This window comes from Pleuronectes platessa, chromosome 22 (assembly GCF_947347685.1).
Source record: "Pleuronectes platessa chromosome 22, fPlePla1.1, whole genome shotgun sequence".
NCBI lineage: Eukaryota > Metazoa > Chordata > Actinopteri > Pleuronectiformes > Pleuronectidae > Pleuronectes > Pleuronectes platessa.
In genome coordinates this window covers 16,150,527-16,178,230 of record NC_070647.1, presented here as the reverse complement: position 1 = coordinate 16,178,230, position 27,704 = coordinate 16,150,527, and the positions used below count along the sequence as shown (strand labels likewise).

The 27,704-nt window shown below is 46.7% G+C and overlaps 1 protein-coding gene across 1 annotated transcript; it reads left to right on the top strand.

The window, feature by feature from the left end:
• ptn (pleiotrophin) lies at positions 1-25,147 on the top strand. Its single transcript, XM_053415481.1, has 4 exons — positions 1-189; positions 21,846-21,940; positions 22,476-22,649; positions 24,903-25,147. Exons 2-4 carry the CDS (start codon positions 21,847-21,849, stop codon positions 25,145-25,147), a joined length of 513 nt encoding a protein of 170 aa, XP_053271456.1. The 5' UTR covers positions 1-189; position 21,846.
• Positions 25,148-27,704: the final 2,557 nt, after the last annotated feature.

Sequence of the window (27,704 nt, the reverse complement as noted above, 5' to 3'; positions counted from 1 at the left end):
ACACACACACACACACACACACAGGCACACACCCACAAACTACACAGCTATCGTATGCTCAGCCCACAAAGAGAAATAGCATTGAAGAGGCAGGGCAGCGGGGCAGAGGTGCAGATGAAAAGAGTCTAGAGAAACTACTTCTTCAAGCTCTGATATATATACACACAACTACCAGACCTCCAAACTCAAGTAAGTGGAATTTTTTTGTTTTAGGCACACTTACTGGTGCATGTCCTGCTTTGGGGTTTGCTTGATGGGATTGTGAAGTGGTTAACTGGGGCAAGAGGAAAAGTTTGAAGTGTGTTTTCCAGTAGAACGGATTGTGTGCAGGACGTTTTTTTGCTGAGTGTGTGTGGTTAAAAGAAACTTTCACTCGTAAAACTTTGGGTAAAGTTGCAAAAAGAAGTTCCTTTCTTGATCCACACATTGTTTTTTTGCATGTGTGGATTCTCCACGCTTTTCTTTTGCCTGTCGGTGAAATGTGAACCGGTGAAAGTGAAGACGCTTCTGTTGACATGGTCCTAATCGACTCTTTTGTAACACTCTTCCCATTCCCGAGCAGATTTTTCCCCCTCCGGGCTATTGATAGGAGACGATAAACACACACATACACACACACACAAAAAACAACACAAAAGACTATTAAGCTTGAGATGCTGGAGAATTACGAGCGCAGATGGAAAAGTGGCGTGTGGACGTGTCGGGTAAACAACTGAGAAGTCCTAATAATCCAGCAGCCGTGGGCTACGGTGCGACTGTGGCTCTAAATCATTAACCGGCTCTTTTTTAAATTTCTTCCTCTCCTCCTCCTCGGTTGATTAGACTTCAAACATCCATATGCTTTGTTTCAATATCGCTATCAGCCAAATAAATGCAAGCCCCAGTTTAACCGGTCTGCGCATGTGCCGCCGCTGGTTGAAGTGGGCCACTTCTTTTTTTCCCAGGATGTCGTAATTTGGGTCAGGCCTGACTGGAATGACAACCCCCCCCCCCCCCCACCACCACCCGGAGCAGCTGGTATTGTGTCAGCGCTTCGTGGCCCCGGCCGAGCTTCTTGCTTCCGTTGCCATGGCTCTCTCCAGCCCCGGTGCAGCAACCCGAGTCACAGCAAACAAGTCTTCCTCTCTCGGTGTTTGTGGGCATTCCTGCGGCCGGAAACAAAAGCCCCCCCCTCCTCCTCCAGCTCAGTCTTGCACCGAAATGAGGTGTCCGCTCCGTGTGGTCCCTAATGAAAGAGCTGGGGGGGGGAGATTAAACATGAGGTGGAGATGAGCTGGAGGGGCTGGAGGAAGTCGGAGAAGCACAATGTGGATTACGCTGGAGGCCGGCCAGCGGAGGCCCGAAAACTCATAACAGCTCCTCGTTCTCTAAATACTGTACAACCCTGGCATTCTGCTTCCACGGCGGCCACTCGGAGGCCTTTCGGGAGACATTTTACACATTCTGCCCTGTCCCCCCCCCCCCCCCCACCCCCTTGTTAAACACTTGCCCCGCAGACTCGTCCACCACGTGATCTCGCCTATATGTCAAGCCTGAGCACAAAGCCAGTTCATTTCCTTCTGTGTCTTCCTCACAAACGCTGCTCTCTCCCCGCGGAGGAGCCGGAGCAATAAGGCATAGAATTGCGCTGTTAGGGCCCTGAGAAGTCCGCTCCGGGGGGGGGAGGGAAGCCGCCCTGAATGGAGCCAATTCTCATCTATAGGGCACAAGTAAGTGAGAGAGAGAGAAAGGGAAGAAAGAGGGGTAAGGGGGGTGGGGGGGTGGAGGGGTGGGGGGTGAGGACATACACAAAGATCCTCACATTGAGTGGCTGGTTTTATTCTTGTGGGGTACGCACTGACCCCTCACATGTGGGATGAACTGAATGAGCCCTGATGGGGTCCGGAGGGCCTCCACAGAAAAGGACAGGATAAAAGAGGGGGAGTAGAAGAAAGGAGGAGGGGAGGGATGCCAGGAGAGAGGCCTGTCAAGGCAACATCCTTCATTACGTCCACTTCCAGACGGCAGCGAGGAGAGTTTGAAGCCGATTAGATCCGAGAAACCCTGAAGACGTGAGAGCGTTAGAGGATCAGGAGCGATATACATTTAAAGTTTATGGTTTTATCTTCCTGCTGCTGGTGAGTTAACTGGTTGTAAAGCAGCGCAGCAGGAGATCACCTCAGTATTAGATCTTAACGTGGGTCAAGCTCCATTAACACATGGATACTACATCTCCCACAAAGCACCTGAGGGGTTTCTTTTATACCCTCCTGGGTTTTCTCACACTAAATAATGAAGATATAGCTCTTTGTAGTAAAATGAAACATCCATCACAGTTTATTGAAAGACGTGAGGACGAAGCATCTGGATCGCCCCCTAGTGGTTGGCTGCAGTAAGTACTCCTCCATGTTATTAAATGGGACAAGGGCCAAACTAAAAAAAGAGTTTCTGTAATTCTTAGTTCTTTTCACACAGTTTTGATCAAGGGGTCATGTTTAAGGAAAGTTTGCTTTTTAAAGATAGTTGTGATAAACTTGAATAATCCTTTAATAAATCCTTTGGAAATGCAGATGTGACCACAACCACATCTCCTGAGCCTTCCACTGAGATCTCAATTAATTTCTTTTCTGTAATTCACCTGCGGCGACACGCAGCGGCGGCGGCAGCACCGGCTCCCGAGGCTCTCCGGGTTAATGGGGACATGTGTTCTCATGTACACGCCATCTCATTACAGCCCCAAATCAGAGAATGTTCCTCTAGTGTCGGTCCCCAGGTCCTCGGTGAGGGATTTCAAACACACAAAGTCGGGGGGGGGGGGGGGGGTCGTGTCCGTGCACAGGTGTTGAGGCTTGTTGCGTCGTCTCCTCCATCTAACTCTGCACCGTCAAATTAAAAAAAAGGTGTAAACGTTCTTCTTCCTCCCTCGACTTCAAACCGATTTTCTTCTCTTCCGATGGAAAAACAAATATCTAATTGTGGCCTGAATCTCTGCCGCTGCGCTGTTGACTTGATCCGATGTTTGATCCTCAGAGAGCTAATGATAACCTGGGGCCCTCCACTGTAATCAGTCAGCTCATTAGTGTCCCCACTCAGTGGCACGGCCGCCCCCCCCACTCGTACGCGCTGTACCGGGGCCTCTGCCGGCGTGGAGGTGACAAAAGGCCAAAAGTCATGAGGCTGGAGCTGGAGCTCGACTGAGGAAGTAAACATCCAGTAATGTGAGACGGCTCCCGGGGGAATTAATTGGATGCGATTGATTGGATTTCGGTGCTGGTCCTGGGACGAACTAGAAACCAGCAGCTGAAAACCAGTTTACTTATTTACTAGAGTTCACTTTACATATGGAAACAGGGGCCGTGTCTGAAATCACTTACTAATCACTATTTAGTTCACTGTAGAGGGAATTCTGTAGTGGTTAAAACAAGCTGAGGCACATTCACTATGTTTATTACCTTAAAGTGTTAAGACTACTACAGGCCTGGGAGGACCTGCGGGGCAATAATCCTCTTATACTCCGTCTCTATAAGCACCTCCTTTCACATCGGACCCATTTGCTGTATGAAATATTGATGAGGGCAGTTTGAAGAAGGTAAAACTGACACTTGTGCACGTCTGCCTGGTTTCCTGTGTGAAGCTTCGCACGGAGAAGCAGCTGCAGTTGTGTATCTCGAGCAAATGTCAAACAGGGAACACTCAGGGTCCCTCCGGGTGCTCCCTTCACTCCGGTTTGTGTGCGTCCAGGGTTGCGTTTGCGTTACTCTAATGAACTGAGGGAGGATTTTCATGTCTCACACACACACACACACACACAAGTCGTCAGAGAACGAAACGCACACAATGAGGAGAAGTTGTGCAAAGTCTGTCTGGATATTAGCCGTTAGCCGATATGAGGGTTAGCACAGTGTCTTTTTCTAATGATGAAGAACTGCTCCTTCGTTTGAATCCCTCTCCAGCGCAGCAGAAATAAAAGTGCGTTATCGACTTGGGGAAACTTTCTCCCCTGATGCCGGCTCTGGTTAAAGTTGAACCCTGAGGGGACCATTAAATACCGTATCGGCCAATAGGCTGCCAACGCTCCGTCTAAATGCTGTAATCTATTGGCTCAATCAATGAAATCTCACTTTGTTCAAAGCTGCTTTTGACTCCACATCCATGACCAGTGGTGTTATTAACGATATCGTGATAATTTAAAAACAGAGACATTGATCCTTTCGAGACGTGATCAGTATTAAAGGAAGAAAAACTAAACAGGAACATGGTGGCAGGTTGATTTTCCTCTCAGGGATGCTGGGATTTGAGAGGAAGGTGGAATTGATGACGAGCAACACCGTGGAACCGCATCTGCCACTTAGTGTTGCTATTCTAATCCTGTCGCTAATTGGATTGCTAATGGTAATGTAGCTCCACGGATTAGAAAGGTCTGTGTAGTGTATCGTGGTTTCCAGTCGTGTTTTAAGTGCAGCGATGGCGTGAATAAAAAAAAGAGAAAGACGTTGAGTTTCTCTCTGTTCGGCTCATTCAGGGAAATTAGATGTTCGGGGCAGAAGATTTCATCCTTCCTTCTTTTTGAAGCTCATCTTGATTTGGTCAAACGGTCGTTTCCCGGCTGCTTTAAAGGCCCGAATCTTCAATACTTCATAAGAGAATAATGTTCACAGTTTTTTGCAGCCTCCTCATGCCGGAGGGGGGGGTGTCTAATCCCTGGCTAAATCTCTGCAGGTTTTAATCGGGTCCAGTGGAGAGATTCCTGCCGCTCCTCTTCCTCCCTGGAGGCTCCAGACTCTGGAGAAAGTACGATTTGGAAAATGAAACACCTACAACAGGAGTGGGGAGAGGATTAGATTAGGCCCCACTCTGTCATCGCTGTATGTCCACCCGCCAATAAGTGATTAAGAAACCAGGATCAGTGAGGGTGGGCTCAACAAAGCCCCCCCCCCCCCCAACGAGGAGCTGGTTTCTTGCCCTCAATCCTCTGAAAGTGGGCGTCCATGTCGTCGTGCCCTCGTGTCAGCTGTAAATTAATATTGCATTTTTAATCCCTGACTTGAGAGATGAAAGTTTCATGGAGAAGAAGAAGGGGAGTCGAGTGGGAAGGAATCACGAGAGAGAGAGAGAGAGAGAGAGAGAGAGAGAGAGAGAGAGAGAGAGAGAATCATTAGTCGTGTCCATTAGTATTCCATCCACAGCGTGAGCTGAGAGACAGCCGGTCTGTCCAAATAAACAACCAGCAGAGGGGGGGGGGGGGGGGGGTGCCTCATTATAACTCGCCCTCTTTTCTCTCACCCGGGGTTCACATTCCGTCGGACCATAAACACCGGGGCCAGGGCCTTGTCCTCCACCTCCGCTGGAGTTTTAGGGTTGTTAGCCGGGTTAGTGAAGCAACATCTCACCTGCTGCTCGGCCCGGATTCGAGGCCACGTCCCGGGAGACAGAACACGAAGAACACAAAGTGAACTCATATTGTTTCATCCCCCCCGAGGGCTCTGGGTGCGTGGCCCTGACTTCCTGATGCATTGTCTGGTTCAAGAGGCGTCGCTGGGGTAAAGAGGTCTCCAGTCCCCCCTCCAGTCCTCACCAGTTCATCACTGGGAGACCCTGGTGATCCCAAGGGGGGGGGGGGGGGGGGGGCTACAAACCTCAACAACTGAACCAAGAGCAGCTTCACCAAGTTTCCATTAAACTCCTGCATTAGACACCTTTATGTGAAAATAAGGACATTAAGCTTATACAATATGATTAGCATTAGAATAAGTAGCTTAAACATCAGGACACGTCCCTGCTGCTTCTAGACTGAGGACGTTTTTACACAGCTTCCACAAGGTGTGTTTGAAATATCCATTCCTCACCAGCTTTTATTGCATATTCTCTCTTATTGCCTCCGGGTGCCGTTTGCACTCGGCCGAGCGTAAATCTTTTACAGAAACAGTTTTTTCTTTAAAAACACATTTTCAGCCGTTTCCTCTCAAATCGTGTACAGGAGGAGGTAATGGCCGTTAAACATGAGGATGGAAATGTATTAAGACCTCAATGCTCCCGCTGAAAGAGAACGACAGCATTACACAGCAGTAAAGCTCGTCCCCGGGGCGGCAGACCTAACAACTACCCTTTACTTGTGAGTCTGTTTCTGGAACTCCACCAGTTGTTGCCTGAAAAGTTCAATCATGCGCCCGAGAGACCTTTAAACATTATCGTTGGGGGGTTGGGGGGGGATAAGGAGGAAATCACACAACTGCCTTATTTTGAATGAACAGTTTCCCCCGAAGATTGAATTTTTTGTGGTGTCGCCCACTTGGCATCGGGAGGCTGTTGGCGGAATGGCCACAAAGACGAGTTGATGTCGGGACTCGAACCCCTGCTCACCAGCCATTCACCCGCCAGTCGGGGGTCAAACTTAGCCGTAATCAGTTCACTGCCTCAATGAACTTTAATAACATGCCATTTATTAACCTCATTATCTTTACTTCAGGGGGAATTGGCACAGATTTCTTCTCTAAAGTGTTAGAAACTGCTCTGTTGGATCAAAAGGAAAACAAGAAGTAGAGCAAACGTGGTGTAATTATCCAAAATAAACATTTAAGACAACATTTTATCGTCTTAAAGCAACAGTGTCCCTTTCTATCCTTTAAATATCAACTTTCAAATTAGTTTGTTGGCTCACTGACTTGGAAGATGCAGAGTGTTTCCTCTTTCATTTTCCACTCGTCACCCTGACCGAATGGATCATCGCCTGAGGAGCCAATCACGGATCATCGCCTGCTGGACGTGGGGAAAGTGCAGGATGTGATGTCACAGGTCAAAGTTCAGAACTTCAGTTATCAAACGACCTGCATGTCGGTCACTTGCTCTTTTCCACTCAGGGTGAACTACGAGTTAAACCCGGGTGTCAGAGGAGGCGCCCCCCCCCGCCCCCCGACACACTGTGCAGCGTCTCTTCTGACTCTTCTAATGCTCAGTGGCAAGTTGAAAGGTCGCGGTTCCGTGCCCTGGGCTGTGACCGTGGGCAAAAGCAGCTTCCCCCCCCACCCACTTCAACCTCCTAACCCTGAACCCCCCCCCCCCCCACGACCTGGAACCAGAGTTGTGTTCAGGGCCACCGGCATCCACACAGCGGCCCTGGGTTGTGTTTCCATTTTGAGCAGGAATGATTGGATCTGTCCGCGCAGCACAAATGGGCCGCAGCCCCCCCCCCCCCCCCTCCTTATTTATTTGTAAATTGCGTCACATATATAGTTTCGCCACATTTATGGTTCGGTAAATAAAGCTGCAGCGAGTCGTGTTCTGTGCAGACGGATGGAGACAATGACAGCGGCAGGCACACAGAGAATGTGGTGGGCTGTTTCCCCTGATGGATGGAGATGGGTTATTGCAGAGGCAATGGGATGGTGATGGGATGGATCTGTGTGTGTCTGTCTGTGTGTCTGTGTGTGTTACTCATGTTGTGTGGAATCTGTTAACACAATCACATTTTGTGGACCTGCCTTCCTTATGAAGACAAAAAGCAAGTCCCCATAGTGTAAATCAAGGTTCAGGTTAGTTTTAGGTCAAGCGGTTGGTTAAGGTTAGATTAGGGGAATGTTAGTAAGTTAGATTAGGTTATGGTTTGGTTAAGGTTAAGATATATTGGTTCGATAAGGTCAGTATTTAGATTAGATTAGGATAAATTAGTATTAGTTATGGTTAAGATTCAAGTAAATCTCTAGGAAATCAAAGTTTTTCAATGTTATGTCCTCTGAAGTCATGGAGACACAACTCTGTGTGTGTTTGTGTGTGTGTGTCTGTGTGCAGCATGAATGCTGGTAGGAAAATGGGGTTTATTTAAAGCAGATTTCAAAAACCACAGCTGCAGCACACGTCCCAGTGAATCCTCCAGGATCTTGACTTCACGCTCCGGTGACGTCGGACCCGTCACTGGAGCCGGTGGACGAACAAGCCTCAGCCGATTTTTATTGTGGAATAAATTAGGTGGCGTGAATGCTGTGTATTGAATTCCCATCAGCCCCCCCCCCCCACCTGCTGACGTCAGAGGTCCGCAGGCGATGGATCTCTGTGGTGCTGCTGCACGTTCTCTCCTCACTGACTAACACACACACAAGGGACATGGATGCTAATTATTATCCATGTTTCCCTTTTCCAGTGAAGGACATTGCACACACAAAGTTATTTCCATGTTTATTAAGTTTGGTGTGAGGGTCTTTGGGAAAACAGGTGTTCAATTAACTTCCCCCCCCCCCACGTGAGACGTGTTGAAGCTTCACACTCGCGTCTTTCTCGGCCTTTTTATGTCTGTGTGTTGTTTTTTTGTACAACTCCTGAGGGTGTGAGGACGCGTTCGAGCGAATCCACAGGTTTCAGATTGGACTTTGTCTCCGTGCTGCAAACTTGCGGGGGTGGACGACAGTGCGAGATGAAAGCGGACGCGCCATCGTTAGCCGTTCAATTCCCTCTCCCTCACAAACCAAATGGGCCCAAAGACAAAAGCAATGAAAGTGACGGATCTGCTTTGGACAAGAAGACGTGTCCTTGACAGATCAGGGATGTCCAATCTTCCTCTCTGTCCACCACTCCCGGTAAATAACTCCCCCCACCCCCCCAGTTTGCTTCCTCCGTGGCTGGAAATAAGCCTGTCAGCGGGTCGGGGGATGTAGAGCGTCGCAAGCTGCGTTTGATTCATTGAGGGTCGCGGGGGGGGGGCAGCTGAGCGACACTATCACTGCAACACGGGAGTAAACAAGTTAAAAATAGCCGCCGTGGAACGAGGCCGGTTTGAATCGAGAGGCAAGACAAACGTGCTTATTATGATATAACCACAAAATATTAACGACGCAAATAAGTACAGTCATGATAATTAGTCGCAGCCCCCCCCCCGCCCCCACCCCCTTTCATCTTAATTATGTCGTGTTGCTCTGTAGCTCCTCTGCCTCTCGTTACCGCTGCCTGGAAACCATGAAAACAAACAATGGAGGGGAGGGGGGGGTGGGGTGGGGGGGGAAATCGACTTTTACTTAGAATCTAATTTCATGTAAAGTAGTAGAATCTCTGGCAGTTTACAATGATTCATGCTTTAATAAGTAAAGTGAAAGATGGAAAAAGGAGAAAAGGGAAAAACAGATTAAACAAGGGGGGAGCCTGCGATTGGCCACCTCTCTGCCCCGAGTCAGCCGGGATCCACGGCCCCTGAGCACCATTAGAATATCTATGTTGGAGTTATAATAATAATAATAATGGTTGAATGGAGTTTCTGGTCTCCTGACAAATCAAAAAACCACCAAGTCTTTCTTCTCTTTGGTGCTGGGTAGATGTTTTTCACAGCTTATTTCAAATATGAAAATGGTCGTCAGGTTGATTAAAGCTGTTTAAGTGGCCTACAGGAGATACCCCCCCCCCCCCAAAAAAAAACATCTTTACCATTCCTCTGCTTCCCCTCGTTCCTGCTCAGGCGGTAACTTATTTGGTCGGGGTCGAGGCCGGCGTGTGGTCTGACGAGGTCGTCCGCTCGGCGTGACGTCCGCGGTGCACGGAGGTCACAGGGGGAAAGAGAGCGGACCACGGATATATCAATTCTTTCAGCCTCAACGGGAGAATGTGGAGGAAATCAATGGGACATCGAGCAGCAGGACACACACACACACACATGAAGTACACACGTTGAGGCAAATCTACACCATTGTTAGAGAGAGAGAGCGAGAGAGAGAGAGAGAGAGAGAGAGAGAGAGAGGAGCCACAGGGTTCAATATGGCCATGAAAGGACGCTGATGGTGCTGTGTGTGTCATTAACTACACCCAGAATGCAGATGAGAGGTCAGGCCCATTATGGGATAGATCATGAGAGCCCTCTGCTGACAGTTAAATCCAAAGAAACCAGCAGCACCAGCAGCACCAGCAGCTCAGCAGCTCTGCCACCCATTAGGAAAAGTCAAAATTAGAAACTTGTGATTATTCTTCCGTGGTTGACTCATCACAAATTAGCTGCTTTTCTTTCCTTTTCCTTTTCCTTGAAGCCAGACTCGGGGAAAACTCTCATCATCATTTAGCTCTAACGTCTCATTTCCAACACCCACCTACTGCGGTGAAAGAAATGAAGCAGCGGCTTTTAGTGATCCAGGGGGAGGAGGAGCAGAGATTGGAAACAGCCTCTCGCAGTGACCGGTTGCTTCAAATGATGATTTAAAGTTGTGGAACAAAGAGTTTCAGCCTCACTCGGGGGTTTTAAATTCACTTTCACTCAGATTTTAATAACCAGCACTGCCTTTCCGCCGAGGACCCAGCACTCCTCGTATAAAACCAACGTTTAAATTCACGTTTATTTCTGCACAAAATCACTCACACTCGTAAATATCAGTTCCCTACCTGATATTTTTCATTAAGATCCACGAATTAATCTCTGAGAAATCAAGGGAAAGGTTGAAATGATTCCTGCAACTGCCCCCTCATCCAAATTTACCCCAAAACCTAATGGGCTCTTCCTTATGTCATGTCCCACCCCTCTGTAAAAATTTTATATAAATCCGTTGTGTAACTTTTTGCCAAATTCTGCAAACAACGAACAAATGGAGACGCAAACTCACAGGAGTCACATTTCTTCTTCTATTCGGCTGCTGTTCAGAAACAGAAAACAGTGCAATTGCATTTTCAAATTTCAATCAATTAAAGGAACCGAAGATAATAGAACAATGCATAATTCAAAATTAAATCAAAACTCATTAGGAAATCAAATTAAAAGAGGAGACTGAAAAACGCTGAGTTAAAACTTTCACGTTAAGTTGCAACAACACAGAACTTTTCTTTTAATGTGTTTTCAGGTATTCGAAAAAAGTTTGATCCAGATGATTTTAGATACTTATTCATGGTTTTTTACACCTCAAGCCATTTTAATTAAAAAAAAAAGCCTTAAAAATAATAATGTCCTCTCAGGAGAACGTGTCAATCTATTCACCATGTTCCTCATTCAGCCCCGATAGCACAACACAAACAACAACTTTCAGGCTGCCGGGTCTATTTGGTGAGAAAATAAATTAAGTGCACGAGGGAACAAATCCCCAATCAGAGCAGAAACACCCAGAATCCCCCCCCCACCCTCTCTGCGGGTCGGCCACCTGGGAGCACGGCGCCGGTGAATATTAATCAAACGAGCCACGAGTTGGGAATCAAACTCCCGTGTTCCGGCTTCACTCATCCACACCTGCAGCCTCCCGTGCACGTGTCAGGGCGTCCCGGGGAGAGACTGGTGGAAAATGTCCGGTGATGATTCCCTCGAAGGCAAATCACACAGGTTGGTGATTAAAAGGCTTCAACTCATCCCTGAAATTAGACTCACAGGGCTGAAGAGTCCGATTGTTATTGTAAAGTTTAAAGTTTTTATGGAGGGTCCTTGACTGTGTCTCGTCTGAGTTGAGTTGTGAGTCTTTCGTAATGTGCAGTCGCGCTTTATTCCAACACAACAGGACGACTGCACTTCGGCTACACAAAGACCCACTTCTCTATCTTTGTGATTCTGCATTAGAGAGCATGCAGACCTGCCACTGTAAGACCGGTTTCAAAAGAAACACACATAAAAGAAGCTGTGATTCACTGTACGTGGGCTCAGCAGAGAAATGTGATACAGGTATAAATATACATATATATATATAAGTATATTCTGCAGGATCTATTCCAGCAGTGTGACACTAATACTGCAAACAGAACGTTACATCTCCTCAACGCGGAGGGAAGAGCTGTCAACAATCTGTGTTGCTCAAGTGGATAAACGGGATCTGCCCACACTCAATGCATCAGCTTCACTCACATCTTCATGTTTCACACTGAACGGGGCAACGCTGGGTATTATTATGATTATTTATATAAGATTTTAAAGGGTCTGGCATCAAGTTATCGGCCCGGAGCACTGAGGTCGACCAACCTGGACGTCCTGAGACCTCTGCAATGGCTCGGTCTAATCTCTGGAACAGCTTCAGAATCGGGGTTATACATTTCTTGAGAAGCTCTGACCCTAGAAAACATTTCAATCATTGCTGAAGACCCACTTCTTGAGTTTTAGATCTTCATTTAATCAGATATTGTGGAATATGGGTTCTGGATTTACAAAAACCTAAAGACACATTTCCTGCATCCAGCCACTGACCTTGAGGCTCTGTTGTGTTCCATCAGGTGGAGCTCGTGGGGTTCACACCTTCTCCCTTCTGCCTGCAGACATCAACACACAAACATCTGGCTTTGATTTCATATTCTGTTTGCTCTGCTGCATTCAGGTTGTTTTTAATACCAACTTCTTCACGCAGCATCACAGCCGAGACTTTACTTTTCACTTTGCCGACTTGAAGACTTGAACTTCTGTTGGATTTAATCTACGTGAACGAGCCACGAACATATGTACATCTGTGCCCTGATGTAATTATCATAAACAAGGCTCCCTGCAGGATGTGTGTTGACAAAATGTGAACAAAATAATAAACTGTGACATTTGCATATAAATAAATGTTTAGATTTTCTCCATCGTCCCGTACGTGGCCCCTGAGAGAAGGTTTGACTCCCTCTCTCTCTCCCTCTCTCTCTCCCTCTTTGTCCCTCTCTCTCCCTCTCTGTCCCTCTCTCTCTCTCTATCCCTCTCTCTCCCTCCCTCTCTTCCTCTCTCTCTACAGCAGAATGTCTTGTACAATTCGGTGTTTCTCAGATTTGGGATGAAATCAAATCTGGTTCTTTTGACATAGTCGGAAAATGTAAGCTGCAATAAAAGAAGAGAGCAGAAATCTCCTAAGTCTCGACATTCTCCGGCTGCTCTCAGATCTGGTCCTACTCTCTGCTTGAAGAAGCCGGTGTGGGATTACAGGTGACCGCGGGCGTCCTCTCTCCACCGGCTGATGGAGTCGTGCTCCGTCTCAGCCTCGCGGTGTGACGCCCCCCAACCCCCCCCCCCCCCCGCCTTGGCGGAAGTGGGTGGGTGAAGGTCTGTGGGGAAATGTTGGCGTGGTGTGTGTGTGTGTGTGTGTGTGTGTGGGTGGGAGATGTAGGTTATCGCAGACTGGAATCATGGTTAAATCCAGAGGATGAGCAATATCTCCTCTCACAGTGTGTGTGTCTGTGAGTGTGTGGTGTATGGTGTGTGTGTGGTGTGTGTAGTCCTGCGGCGGTTGTGAGGTCCTGAAGTGCACATATGAGATGATGAAGCCGGCTGTCATTGTTATGGAGATTGACACTAGAGCACAGACATGCTTCTCCTCTTAGTACACCCCGGCCACTAGGGGGCTCCAAAGTCTGCTCCCCCCTCTATGCAGTTGAGACATGAACTGAATGAGTGACACGATATGAAATGTTTGAATTGTGACAAATTAAAAACAGAAATGTTTGGTCACCTTTTAAAGAAATCAAGGCCATAAAACCAATATCTTTGGGATTAAGATAATTTGGGATGTTTTCAAGATTTAAAAGGTGAAGTATGACATGTTTATATTTAACAAAATTTATATTTCAACAAAGACTAGGTAGATAAAACCTCTGATACAACATTTAAATTTGGGGAATACAAAACAATTGCTGTTTTCGAGGAACTATAAGAAATGTGAAGATCTGAACAAGTAACAGTGTGTGTGTGTGTTTGTGTGTGTGGGGGGTGATACATGTTCTGGTGTAACTTATAAATTACACTCAGTTATCACACTTACACACACAGAAATATCACACACGTAAATATGGTTAATATGTGTGTATAAAGACTCTAAAGCAGTGGACAATTTCTCAGCATACAACTCAAGGCAGAGGAGACACAGGATCTGACTCATCATCATCATCATCTTCATCATGAGTCGTCGTCCCCCCCCCCCCCTTCACTGTGAGGCTGTCTGAAAGTGAGACTTTATTTGTTGCACCAGCTCAATGCCAACGTCTGGTATAAAAGTTTTCTTCTCTAATTTAATTATTGCACTGACTTTTTTAATTATTTCACCATGACCCCGGTCTTTTCTCCAAGCTGTTTAATCTTCTACTTTATTATTTTCTCTACTTGACAAAACATAAAACTGTAAAGAGCAAACTCCGTCGTGTTGCAAAGTAAAGAACCATAAATGAATCCTGTAATTAAAGAATGAATGTGTCTATAATAGACTGTAATTTAATCCCTCGCAGTCCATCTGCTGGAGAGTTTGGCAGAACTTCTTTATGACTTCAGTGATAACAATGATCTGTTCACACTTAGATCTATAAAGTCTTTACAGAGTGAGCACTGATCTCCTCTCAGTTTGGACTCATGGAGGCTTCCAGCACCGGAGTCACAGAGAAGTGGGCGGGTGGAGTCAAACCCGTGGTTTATCCTGCGACTCGAGAGGTGGCAGTTAAAAGTCTGTAAACTGCTGCTTCGGGGGGGGGCTTGAAGTGGGCGGGTAAAAAAAGAAGACAATCGCTTTTAAAAAGGCTTTGGAGAGGTGTGAATCTGGACCGGGGATGGAAGCAGGGACTTTAAAAGATGGATCTTGGCAAAGCTACGAGTGTTAGAAACCCACTGAGGCACATGGAGGGAGAGCGGAAAAGTGGATTGTGCAGCAAAGACACACTTTGATTCATGTTCAAGCCAAAAGTAAAAAAACTTTGCTTTGTATCACCTCCAAAAAGGAAGTTGTGTTTGTCTGCAGGATTTCTCAAAAACCACTGAAACGATTTTCATAAAATTTTGTGGATCAGTATCTCTGGATCTGGATCTGGGAGCAGATCAGATTTGGATCTGGTTCTTCTTCTTCAGATGCTTTGGCCTCCTCCATTTTCGCAGCAAAAGAACATAACTTCACCAACTGATGATGAGAGCCCCCTGCTGGATCAAGAGTTCAAATGAATATTTGGATTTGGAATAAAAAGTGACAGCCCCAGAGGTAGCTGAGATATGAACGGTGCTTATTTCAGGTTGAGTTTTTTATCTGAACTCAATTAAAATGTCACACCAGTTTGAAACCTATGAAGTTTTTATTATGCTGAGATAACTCAAAGTTCTTCCGCCCCCCCTGCTGTGAGAAACAGACTTTAAACCTTCTTCAGTCCCGTCACTGACTCGAACGTCACTTTCACGTGTAGTGGAAACTAATTCAATCTGGAGTGAATGCATGTGTTTCTAATTGACTGCTCAATTAGCAGCGGTTTGGACTCACTGACATTTACGTGTGAGCCTGTCAGGTATCACATCACTACAGTTTAAATAAATCTTAAAATGAACCCGTCCATTAGGTTGAACTCCACAAATCAACATGTTCTTCATATATATATATATATATATATATATTTGATTCCCCCCCCCCCCGTATTATTTCCTGAATTATTCATGTGCTCGTGTCCTGACTGGCAGGCGAATCTGCCTCGGCCTTATTTATCTTACAGTTCACAACACATTAGGGGCGTTCTCGCTTTTTCAAGAGCGCCGTGATTCCTGGGTTTTTATTTTAATAAGCTGTCACTGCCTCTCCTGCTCTGTATAACAGACGTTTCCACAGTCTGTTTACAGGCGGAATTAAAAAAGCACAGAGAGCGAGAGAGAGAGAGAGAGAGAGAGGGAGAGGGAGATGGAGAGAGAGAGAGACTGCTTTAAAAAGTTACCTCGTCTGAAACACGATGGTGCGACTCAAACCAGATCCACTCATTGACTTCCGCCATCTCAAAATAAAAAAAATAAGACTTTAGCAATGCATCCTCAAATTGAACATTCTTCAATATTTATTTTGAAATTGTTTACCCCCCCCGAGCCAGTTATTAAAACAATTATCTTGTCTTTTTTAGGGGGGTATTTTACACAAACCTGTCTCCACAGAGAAAATGGAATCCACTCGTCTGCCCCCCCCCCCCCCCCCACATGAAAACATGGTTAAAGTATCCCAGTGAATAGACTGAATAGATCCGCAGATAAAGAGATGAGGGACGAGTGCCCCACTCGGCCTTTACGCTTGCAGATTCATAATCCAGAAAAAGGAGGAGGGTAATTGATAACCACTGGAGTTCATTGTTGGCTCATGATGTCCTTATGTGCGTGTGGATGATAAAAGGGAGACGGGGGGGGGGGGCTCGGAGTGGGTGTTTGAAGCGTAGATTATAATAAGATCGGTGTAATGGAGCCATTCATGCGTTAACACCCGTCCTCAGTTTTGGCATTTTCAGCTCCGATGCTTCTCTGAAAGCTTTTGTTCGTTGTCGTTATTATTGTGTTTTTATGATTAAAACAAGTTCTATCGTCGTGCGGTGACTTTTTTCAAGAGTTCGCAACACACACACACACACACAAACACACACGCACACACAGATAGACCCACACAGACACACACCACGCATGCTGCTTTTGTTTTCCGGCGTGCATCTCCCTGGGGTGTCCTCCAGGGGGGGGGGGGCTGTTCTGAGCGATAGCAGGGACCTTCTCCACACACTCCCACCCCCCCTCCACTGTCTGACCTTTCACAAAACACAAGTCAGAGAATGTGTGGCATTTCCCCTCTAATCATCTGCACCTAAGCACATGAGAAATGGTGCCCCCCCCCACCCCCACACCACCCCCCCTCCGGGCCCCTAGAGGTATGAATCACTTTTCCTCAATGGCGGTCGTTATCTAACCCGCAGGTGTCATGGCTCCCGGGCAGCTTCACCTTCTCCTCATCCATATTCCCCCCCGTCACCATTGACTCGGCCCGTTTATGCTTTACATTCTCTAATCCACAGTTTATTTGCGGCTGCATTCCGGCTTCCTGTGTGTGTGTGTGTGTGCCCCGACTTCACTCGCCCCCCCCCCCCGTCGGCCCGCCCGCCTCTCTCTTCTCTTCCTCCTTCCCTCCGTCCTCTAGTCGATGCACTTCTCATTTCATCTGTGGCGGAATCTCTCCAAAGCCGCGGCTCAAGGAACACACAGAGCGAGAAAGTCCTAAATAAATCCTTTCAATATGCTCTGTGTGACTCGGGGGGGGCAGCCGCTCCCCCTCTGAATCACAACTACTGAGACGGGAAAGACACTTAGAAGTGGACTTTTTTTTTCTTCCCAAGGACACGGGGCAGTGTTCTCTGTCTCTACCTGAAGCTTCACAGAGAAACTTGTGAATAACATGTTTTTCTTTCGCTTTTGTTGTTTCTAAATATCGTAAAAAAACAAAAAAAAAGGACTTCACAGGAGCAGAAACAAGTGGGAGACGCTGTTTAATTCAATTTCTTGATTTGTTTCAACCTTATTCACCACGTGAGGGTCATGGACTTCACAAGAGGGAGAACCTTTCAAAGAAATAAAACATCCAAGTGTCAATACAAAAAAAAATAGCTCGTCATTGAAGCAGCAACATGAAACGATGCATAGAAATAAAAGCAGTATCTTTAAGATGACCTCCACACTCAGCTGAAAAGCCTATCGCGTCTGTTATCGTGCTTATTCACACTTCTACTTCTTAATTTTCTTCAAAAAGAGAAAGTAGATCTGGTAAATAAAACTCTTAAAAAGGAGCGTTTTGAGTTTTCCGACACGAGAGCCAAACTATTTCCATTCCTATTATATTTCATGACTTTGTGATATTTGACCCGGCCTCTGCTGTGCAAAAACATCTGTGTGTAACCTCTTCATTTAGCAAAGAGACAAACATGATCCTCTCTCTCTTCTCTAAGTTCATCTTTGCACCTGGAACAAGACTCTGAACGACCCCGGTGACCTTTTCCTCCACAGGAGACCAAAAGCTTATTGCACAAGATGAAACCTGCTTATTGCTGCAGGTTTGGTCTCCAACTTCCTGCTTTTCCCAGAGTGCACTAAGAGTTGAGCATTTCTGTATCCTCACCAGCCTGTTGCCTGCTCAGCCGGCCTCACATCATCGTGGAACATGAGTCGTCCCTTCCAGTGGCGTGTCTGGAAAAGCTCTAATAGCTTAACTCGTAACACAAACCCTCTTTAGGATTCAGAGAGCATGAATATTTGAATGTGCAGCCGCTTATGACGGCAGCTACAGCCATGTTAATACTACGTGTGCACTTCTACAAACAAATAATTTGGAAGATAAGAAGCTGTAAGTGTTTAAATCAAAATGCAAAAACTATTATTTACCCGAACAGACCCTAAAAGTTGTTTAACGTCTGTGAAAAGTCCACATGCAAATGATGTTAGCCACGAGCTACAGGCGTTCAAGGCTTTGGACCAAAACAAATCCTTAAATCTAATAACAAAGACATTCTCTCCCGTCCGCTCAATTCTGAATATTAAATTTTGTTTGGTGGAAGCGAGCAGGAAAACACTTGATTCTGTGATTCGCTACCTCCGGGGGCCGAGTTTTTAAAAAACATGTTTAATTCATTTCGCGGCTAAGTGATATTAAAAGCAAACACGTGTCCTGTGGTGATATTTGTGCCTCCTCCTCCTCCTCCTCCTCCTCCTCCTCCTCCTCCTCCTCCTCCTCCTCCTCCTCCTCCTCCTCCTCCTCCTCCTCCTCCTCCTCCTCCTCCTCCTCCTCCTTCTGGGATCAGCTCTCTGATCAGCAGCAGATCTTTTGAGAGGTTAACGGTGTATGTTAAAGAAACAGAAATCTATTCCTCTCAGAACCATAACGTCGGAGATCTCTCCTCACCGGGCTCAGACGACTAATAACCCGAGCGACGCCCCTTTCTCCTGGACCTCATAATTGATTCATTAAACCGGTTCCCTCCTTCATGGCTGCGCTGTCGGCTCCATCTCCTCGTGCCTTTGTATTAGATGCAGGCGAGAGGATGTGATCGTATAAATAGATTCGCCTTCATAGACTCTGCAGGGATCACATCAGTCCTAATGAGACCGAGAGGAGAGAGGGTTCTTGCATCTGGGGATTGTGTAGTGGAGTGACGGGGCATAGTGTGCATGTGTGTGTGTGTGTGTGTGTCATTGTTGTGTGGCCGGTATTGGCTTGATCCCCTTCACTCCCTCACCAGGAACCCACAACTCTGTCTGGTTGGATGAGGCAAATACAGGAGTTGATAGGACAAGTTCTCACCAGCTCATAACCACACATATCAATATCTTCCTCTACTCACCCACCATATGTCCTCAGACTTCCTCACCCGACTCCCCGGCCACTCCACTTAACTGTTCCCACTTGTCCCCCCCCCCACCCCAGTCTGCACCTCGATCAGCATCTTTTGTTCCTCGTCCCTTTGTCTTGTTTGGTTTCTGCTCCGTGTTCCAGCTCTGACTCGCTGTGGTTGATTTTTCCTGGTGTAGCTGCTGCTGCTCGTTGTCTGCTCGAGCGCCAGGTTTTTAATTATTAAAGATTAATCACCACAACTGCCCGACTTGGAGTCTGCGAGTGGGATCCAAGCTGCCTGTGTTGGTATCAGGGAATCCAGACAGGACTTTGGCAGAGAACAGAAATAAACAACAATTCAGGGGAGAAAAACATCCTGAAAGACAAAACACCAGCTCGTGAAGATGAAGAGTTCCTTGTATTGACGGCTGGGATTCAACAACTGCTTTGGTAAAATTACATGGGGGGGGGGGGGGCAACTACTGGATGCATTACCAGAAACCCCGATGGAAGAATCCGGTTAGTGTCAGGAAGAAACTTTCTCTGCAGCTGAAGTAATGAGGTCTGACTGTCTGCGAGGACGGTAACAACTTCACGGACAAGAGCAGGTAGCAAAACAACTATACCATGCAGCAAAGGTAGAGATCTCTTATGTTATTATGGGATAGTTAATGGGAAACACTGGTTTGACATGGTGAGATAGGGCATTAACCACAGCGGAGGGATCTTCCCTTTTATTTATCATCATTACTATTTTCAAAGCTCTCTGAACTAGGTGTTGAGCTGCAGGTATTGTGACGACACATTTATGAAAAGCATTGTGGACGGTGGCACCCCCCCCCACAAGTGCTTCTTATCATGAGCTTTAACCAGGCAGCACACATGATACTCAACTGCTCCGATCCACTCCGTCAACCATTATGGGTGCTGTCATGCTCCGGAAATGGGAGCTACTTGGTTGGAGGAGTGAGCGACTCCCAGTTGATTTACTGACCCCAGGAGGAGGAGGAGGAGGAGGAGACGAGGAGACGAGGAGGAACCCGTCATCCAGCAGGTTCCTCTGGCTACAACGAAAGGAAACGGTTAATTCAGTTTAGTCCCAAGATTTATTTCTCTCCTCGGTGTACCGTATGGAGTGCTCATTCAAAGTCCCCCCCCCCCCGCCCCCTTGTGCCTGCAGTGCACCCGGAGCCCATCACTCTGCGTGACTTACTGAGAGAAAGACTTCTCTTATCTCTGGAGAGGCCACAATGCCTTTCTGGTGGAGAGCGATCCTTATCGAGTCGCCTTCATTGGGTTTTTTTCTGTGAAACTCTTAGAACTCATTGTGTTTGCTTCTTTTCAGGTTGGGATTCAAGGGTTTACTTTTTGCTTCCCCTTTTCGGGGGTGGTTATGGAAATGAGTGATTCGGAATCTCTTTAAAAAGTCAACACACAAAAAAAAAAGTTGAAGTGTTTAATCAAAACAGTGTGAAGAGTATAAAGACGACCACGAGGAAGAACAGGCGCCGCCGCGAGGCTCATAACGAGGTTCTGAGAAAAGCACCGGGCCACTGCTACAACAGCTCATAATGAAATGGAAGGTTTGAAAGCCTGATTTAAATTTCAGAGGGGTTCACTGTTCTCTCACAAAGCAGACTCAACTTTCCTGAAGCTGAAAAGTTGAGACTTTTCTCTACCGCTACACAATGCGATGGACAGACATTTGGTAATTTTCCTCCACGGGTCTGCAGGAGGATTTTCTTCACCTGTAAAACAAACACACACACACAGACACACACACACACACACAGACACACACAGGAGTCGGTTGTCGAAGGCAGTGGGTTCAGCGCACTAATTAAATCACGGTGCATTAGGAGGATCACAGTGGCAGCTTGCCGCTGATCCACATCCAGCTGGAGGATCATGAACCGAGGGGATTCTGATGCACAATATGGAGAAGTAGATTGATTCGTTAAACCTTTAAACCAACTACACTGAATTTATAAATCGAAATCTGTGCGAATAACGGTGGAGAGAGAGAGAGAGAGAGAGAGAGAGAGAGAGAGACAGACAGACAGAGAACCTTCTCCTCCATGACAGGTGATTAAATTGACATCTCAAGCTTTCTGCTCTTTTCCAGCCTGAGTCCAGCAGGTGCAAGGTTTTTTCTTCACTTCCTCTGCTCGGTCTCAAACCATATAAGAAGCCTTTGGGCTATTTTGCAGAAAAGAAGAATGGGTGTTATTTACTGCCCCTAACAAGAGTGTCTGTCTCAAACTTTCTCCAGAACTACTAAACCGATTTCTGTGGGCTGTTGTGGAGGGATGGGGCCTCACCCATAAGGACCTTTTTATATATTTTGCGTGGATCTGGCTAAACGGTGTCATTCTTGTGGAATCAAACAAGCAAAGTCTTCTTTAAACTCCTCTTGTGAGAACTTTTATTGGTCCCAGGTCTGTGATGGGCAGCGCAACTCGTTTTATCGAGGCTCTGGCACAAGAATTCAAATCGTGTTAAACTCCTTTCCTTGTTTCCAGTCAAATCAAACTGGTGCGGTGACTGATTCCACCCGCGACAGCATGAGATGGACCGCAAATACACCAGTGACTGACCATCACAGTGTCGATATTGGAATCCAGCACAGGGGTTAATGACACAAGACGAGACGTGGACATTCCCCAGGCTATTCCTCTGCTCTCATGAGACCAGTATTGCTTTTCTCTGCTCCTCTCTGTTCTGTACCAAGCAGTTCAACTTGTGGAGATATGATATGTATTGTAGGAGGCTCTCAAAATGAATGAGTTTTGAAATGTAACAACGCTGAAGTCGGTCTGAAGTCGCTTCCCTCGAGCACCGAACTCCACGTACACATTAACTCAGTGGCCTTGTCACTGTGTGTTTCAGAATGAATGGACAGAAGCAGTGGACGCGGGTGGCGGTGATGGCTCTCCTGGTGCTGACGGTGATGGCCGCCGAAGGAGGCAAAGCAGAGAAACAAGGTAAACGCCGGAGAAAAAGCACTTTGTCATTTTTTTTACCTCTACAACGTTCGGTTTCCTCAGAGGAGCGACACACAAAGCTATCTCCCCTCCCAGGCTCCGCTGCGCACAATGTCCCTCGTGACAACTTATTTAAGTGGACACAACTTTTCCAAAAAATACATGAAATAGGGGAAGGTGCCCGTGGGGTTAAAGTAATTTGTCCCCTTTGAGGATTCACCAGAAACAAAAAGCAATATCTCGCAAAAAAGGAGAAAAATAAGTCAGATAAATCCCTCTCGGGTAAAGAGAACAACATTTAGTCCAATTTAAATTCAAGGGGAAAAGTTAATTTGCATTGGAAATTAGTGCAAGCACCGAAACCCATTATAACTGCCTTGTAATATTAATAAAAAGTCCAAGAGTAAATACTTTCTACAGACATTGCATGTAGCACTTTGTGTTCCGTTTTAATAAAAGCTTAAATTCAAACACTCTTCAGCCTGACCCGTCTGACACGACTCCAGTTGTTGAAGTGTGTGATTGTGTGTAACAGGGAAGAAGGAGCGCAAGTCGGACTGTGGCGAGTGGCAGTGGAGTGTGTGCGTGGCCAACGAGGGGGACTGCGGACTCGGCACCAGGGAGGGAACCCGCACCGGCACCGACTGCAAGCAGACCATCAAGACCCAGCGCTGCAAGATCCCCTGCAACTGGAAGAAGAAGTTCGGAGGTAAGAGAGAAATCTTCGAACTAAGATGGCGCTCAGCGGAACCTCTGCCAAGGCCCCACAGTGATGCTGAAATGACCTATACTGCAGTTGGCCACCAGGGGGCGATCTAGAGACTTTGGCTTCAGCTGTCATCATCCATCTTTGATACTAAGGCCGTGACAAAAGGAGAGAAGATGCTCTTATTGAGCTACATGTGATCAGATCAGTATTTAGATCATCTTCACCCACATGCTGACCCAGAACACCTTCCTCCTTCTGTACAGCTGCGTGACTCCCATCCATCCCCCCCCCCACACACACACACACCTCCACACGATGTATGGCCGCCTGTCACTCTCACAAACAATGGCCCCACTTCCACAATGGGAGTGAGAGAGCTCGCTAATTAGAGGTCCAACAGAAAAAAGAAAAATAAAACGGGGAAATAATCGTCCTGCTTTGTCATTTTTGCTTTTTTGGACTGGGAGTGTGTGCAGCCATCAAAGCTGAAGTGTCTCCCAGTGACAACCCCCCCCCAGTAAGGCCCCATCAAGCATGGAGCCTGCAGCTCTGCAATGTGTCCGTCACAAGTGATGAACACATCAGGTGTTCCAGTTAACTGGTTTTATAGATTATAGCAGCAGACGTTGGGTGGAAGTGGCAGGAAGTGACATCATCTTGGTCTTTGAACTGTGGGAAGTTGCTCGAGAAAATAAAAGACTTGTTTTTCTTTTTACTTTCCAAAGAGTGATGCCTGCCCCACTTGCACAGCTTCTTTTAGAAACCAGTCTTTTTTATTTAGAAATTTTGTCCTGACCTGACAGGGCCCATAAGTGAAGCCAAATGATCTTGTTCGCCCCCTGCTGGCTGGCTACAGTATAATTCATAAACCTCACCCCCTCTATGTTAGCGGATGGGACATGGACCAAACTGGAAAGTCAAAGTTCCTGTTTCCAAAGATTAGGTTCCTGTTGCTTATCACACGTCTTTATGGTCACGTGTGCATGTTCATGTTCATGTTTATGGACGTATTTCAAAAACAGAAACAGGGATGGATCATGTTTTATTGTGAAAAAAAGGTGTTAGATTCCTGAAGAAACTTGATTCTAAAGATGCTTATGAATTATTACCTTCACCGATGGGAACCTGGAGAGTGAGTGAGTTTGTTCCCGACATATTTTTGTAACCTACTTGTGAGTGTGACACCTTAATGAGGACACGGGCTGCCTGCCAGCCAGGAAGCTCTCTCTCTCTCTCTGAGATAAATTATAGGTGTGCAGGCATGTTTTTTTTTTTAAAGAGTTGGATGCTCATGAAGTCCCTGTAGGATTCCCTCAACAATGGCCCTGTCACTCCCTCTCCTCGCCCCCTCTCCCTCCTCTCCTCACCCCCTCTCCCACCTCCCCCCCCGCTCCTCTGATGAGCGCCCTGGGACCTCGGAGGCAGTGACAGGGCGTCCGGTGCTTTCATGTGAGAGGAAAGTGGCGAATGAGTGTCACGGCCCCGAGGGAGCCACCGGCTGGAGTGGCAACAAAATAATGGAGGGACGGCGCACAACACACACACACAGAGACACACACACATACACACACTCAAAGTACATTTCTATACCATACGACAGCCACTGCTGCTTCGTGCTGGTGCAATCTCGCGTCCTCTGGGGTTGAGTTTAAGATGGATTAAATTCAATATCAAATGAAAGCACACGTGTGAAATGTATTTGAGCTGCTGCAGTAAGTGCTTCCACTCGCTCTCCGCCGCTGAGATTGTATCTGTCCCTTATTTCCAGGCGGCTCGACGGCAGCCGGGCTGGTTCCTTTTTTTGATTACATTCATCTGTTAGCCTGTTCTCGTCCTATAGGAGATTTAAGATCAATAAATGAGACGCCATCTGTTTCGTGTTGGCAAACAGCAATCAGCACTTTTTATTTTGTGGTTAATAAGAGCGGGTTTGTGATCCGGGGCTTCAGCAGAACTCAGTCTTTGTTGATCCTGGACACTTCTCATTTAATAGGACGCAGATAATAGCCAGATAAATTATAAATGCTCATCAAACAGCCATTCACAGACCAGGACTCGCAGATCCTCAGGCTCAGTGGACTTGTTCCGTTGACTGATGGCCGTCGGCTGCTGTTTAGAACAAATACAGAAGCTGTTCTCACCAGGGTTTCTGCTCGGCTGCGTCTATACCGTGCCTCCTCGGAGCTGCTTCCCAGAACAAAGGCCGTTCTGATTAAGTGTGTGTTCTCTCTGTCGTGTGTGTGTGCTCTCTAGGGGAATGCAAGTACGACTTCCAGGCGTGGGGGGAGTGCGACCTGGCGACGGGCAAGAAGAACCGGACGGGCGTGCTGAAGAGGGCGCTGATGGACGCCACCTGCGCCACCACCGTCACGGCCTCCAAGCCCTGTGGGAAGATCCCCAAGACCAAGCTGCAAGGTGAGCAGGGGGGGGGGGGTGAGGGATCACTGGGTAGAGACACGTTGAGTCCATCAGCGGCAGCAGGGTTCGAGTCCCGCTGATGGTTCACCACGCCATCAGAAATATGGAACAAGCTTTTCTGCCATTAAAACTGATTTTTCTGCAAATTACTTAAAAGTTATAACTTACTATACATTTGTCAATAGTAGAATATCTTGGATCCCCACACACATGCTGCATCTTCTGCATTTAGCACATAGGTAATTAAAAAATCATCCAGCCAATGTTTTGGAGGAACTTTTAGAAAGTTACACAGCAATATTTTAATGATCTAATTACTCTTCGGGCCATTGTAGCCGTAAGCCAGTAATTGTTTTCGACCCTGTGTGTGTGTGTGTGTGTGTGTGTGTGTGTGTTTATGTACACAACCCCCCCCCCCCCTCCATTAAATTATGTCATATTGCGAGTGATGCCAAGTTCCAAAAAATGCATCTTTCAATATGTCTCTCTATCCTCTAGGACAACCTCAAACAAAAATATGGACAATTATTTAGGATGATTATGACAGGAATGACATCATCATGACATCACTTTAAAGTTGGGAAATCACAGCCAATGAGATCAGAGACACGATCTACATCTGCCTGATTGGGGGTAGCAACAGTTCTGCATGGCTCCTCCACTGCTTCTCAATTCAAACTGTAATCTCTGAGACACAAACATAATTAGTGAAATGCATTACAGACCAACACTGATGCAAAACAAGTGTTGCCGGTGTTTTTCCTGGAGAAGCGTCTCCTCCTTCCCGAGGAAGAAGCTTCTTCTGCCAAACACGTCAGAGACAATAACGGTTATTAAAAGGAATCCATCACCCTGTCCCGAAACCGAGCCTCGTGAACGCTCTATTAAATCTTTCATGAACTCAAATTCACTCAAGACGAAACCACGGTATTTTTCTTTTAACAGACCCAAGTTGAACCGGGAGGAGCCAGAGCTGCGCCGGTGGAGATATTTATGTTTACGCTCACGAGACAACGAGATTGATTCGGATCAAAAAAGTAAAAAAATCGTGCCGGAGCAGAGGAATTATTCCCAGCGCTTTTCTCGCACTGTCAAATTATTGTAAACAGTTGCAGGGGGGTGGGGTGGGGGGGGGAGTTAGATTAGTTGGTTTGTTTATTTAATTGTAGCTGGAGGGATGTTTACCAGTCGGGTGTCTGCGTGTCTCCAGCTGAACTCCTGATCCTCCTGCTGACGGGCTCCGTTTATCTCCTGGCGTCTGATGTTCATATTTTCCTTTTAACGCAGTCGGGGGGGAAAATACAGAATCTGAATTTAATATAAACTCAACGACATTACCTTCAGTGTGTTGTTCACATGTGCGTGAACTTCCCTCTCCTTTGTGATTATAACCGTGCGAGCTCGGTTCATATTTCTCTCGTCTCCGGCTCCGGCTGCTTCTCCGCTGAATCCAACAAGCGCCTGAGAAATGATTTAATCTGAGGCACCGGGGCCGAGCTCCTTATTTACATTCAAGGCAGCGTCAGCGGGATGGAAATCCACCGACTTAAGTGCTCAGTCGAAGCGCTGAGTGACAGTGTTAAGGCCGGGGTGAAGAGGTTAACTCACTATTCAGCTGTAATTACATGCTCTTACCTTTTCAAAGACACTGGAGTCAGGGAGCTTCTCTCGCTCTTTTCTCTAAATGTTCCTTTCTTCTCACATTCCCCTGGAAAAATGAGGAGCTGTCAGAAAACCACATTGACACAAGATGTGAACTAATGGAGGATTATATCTAATAACGTGTGGAACATGTCGGCGTCTCCTCGGTGGGATTCGCTGGTGGAGCTGCTGAGGACAGAGCTCTCGACTCAATGCCCTTCTGTCAATTTGTGCAAACAAGGATGCCACTGTGGTCGTCCCATTGTCCAAACAGGATAATAACCAGTGCAGAAATGCTGCCAAATGGTCATAAACTGGGGCGTTATCGCGCTGGGCAGATGACATGTGTGCACACAGGGTTTGTTTAACCTCACCGTCTCTTCATCAAACAAGCTGAGTCGCATCAAGCCCCAAATTATAAAGATAAGACCGAGTAAACCCTCCGGAGACACAGTCCCTCTGCTGCAGGATCTCAACTGTAACACGTCTGCTGTTTGTCGAAGGCTTTTTTTTAATGCCAAACTTCATTTTACTTTCTAGAAGCCGTTCAATTTAGTTTTCAACTCGACAGCTCGTCACTGATGAGTTTGCGACAGGAAGTTTGTTCAGGGAGCCGTTCCCCGCCAGCTGGGACACGTAAATGGGTTTTATGGTTTTGAAAAGCGAGCGTGGAGAAGTGTCAGTTCAGTGTTTGCTGTGACGTGGGACTGTTCTCTGAAGAGCGGCTGCTGAATTAGTTGTTTTTGCAGCATTGACTCATGTTTTTAGAGGTTTCGCTTATTCACAGAGGAGCAAAGGGCAAATTGCAAACAAGGGTTTTCTGCTGTTAAAGCAACACGATGCAACATTTGTGCATTTAACAGGAGGTTTAAAATGAGTTTGATAGTTCAGTGAATTAGAATGAGGAGAAAAGTTTCCCCTTTTATTCCCAGAACGCTCCTGTTCCATGAGACTATGGTGAGCGGGAAGATCTCCTGTGGGAAGTGTGGAACAAGC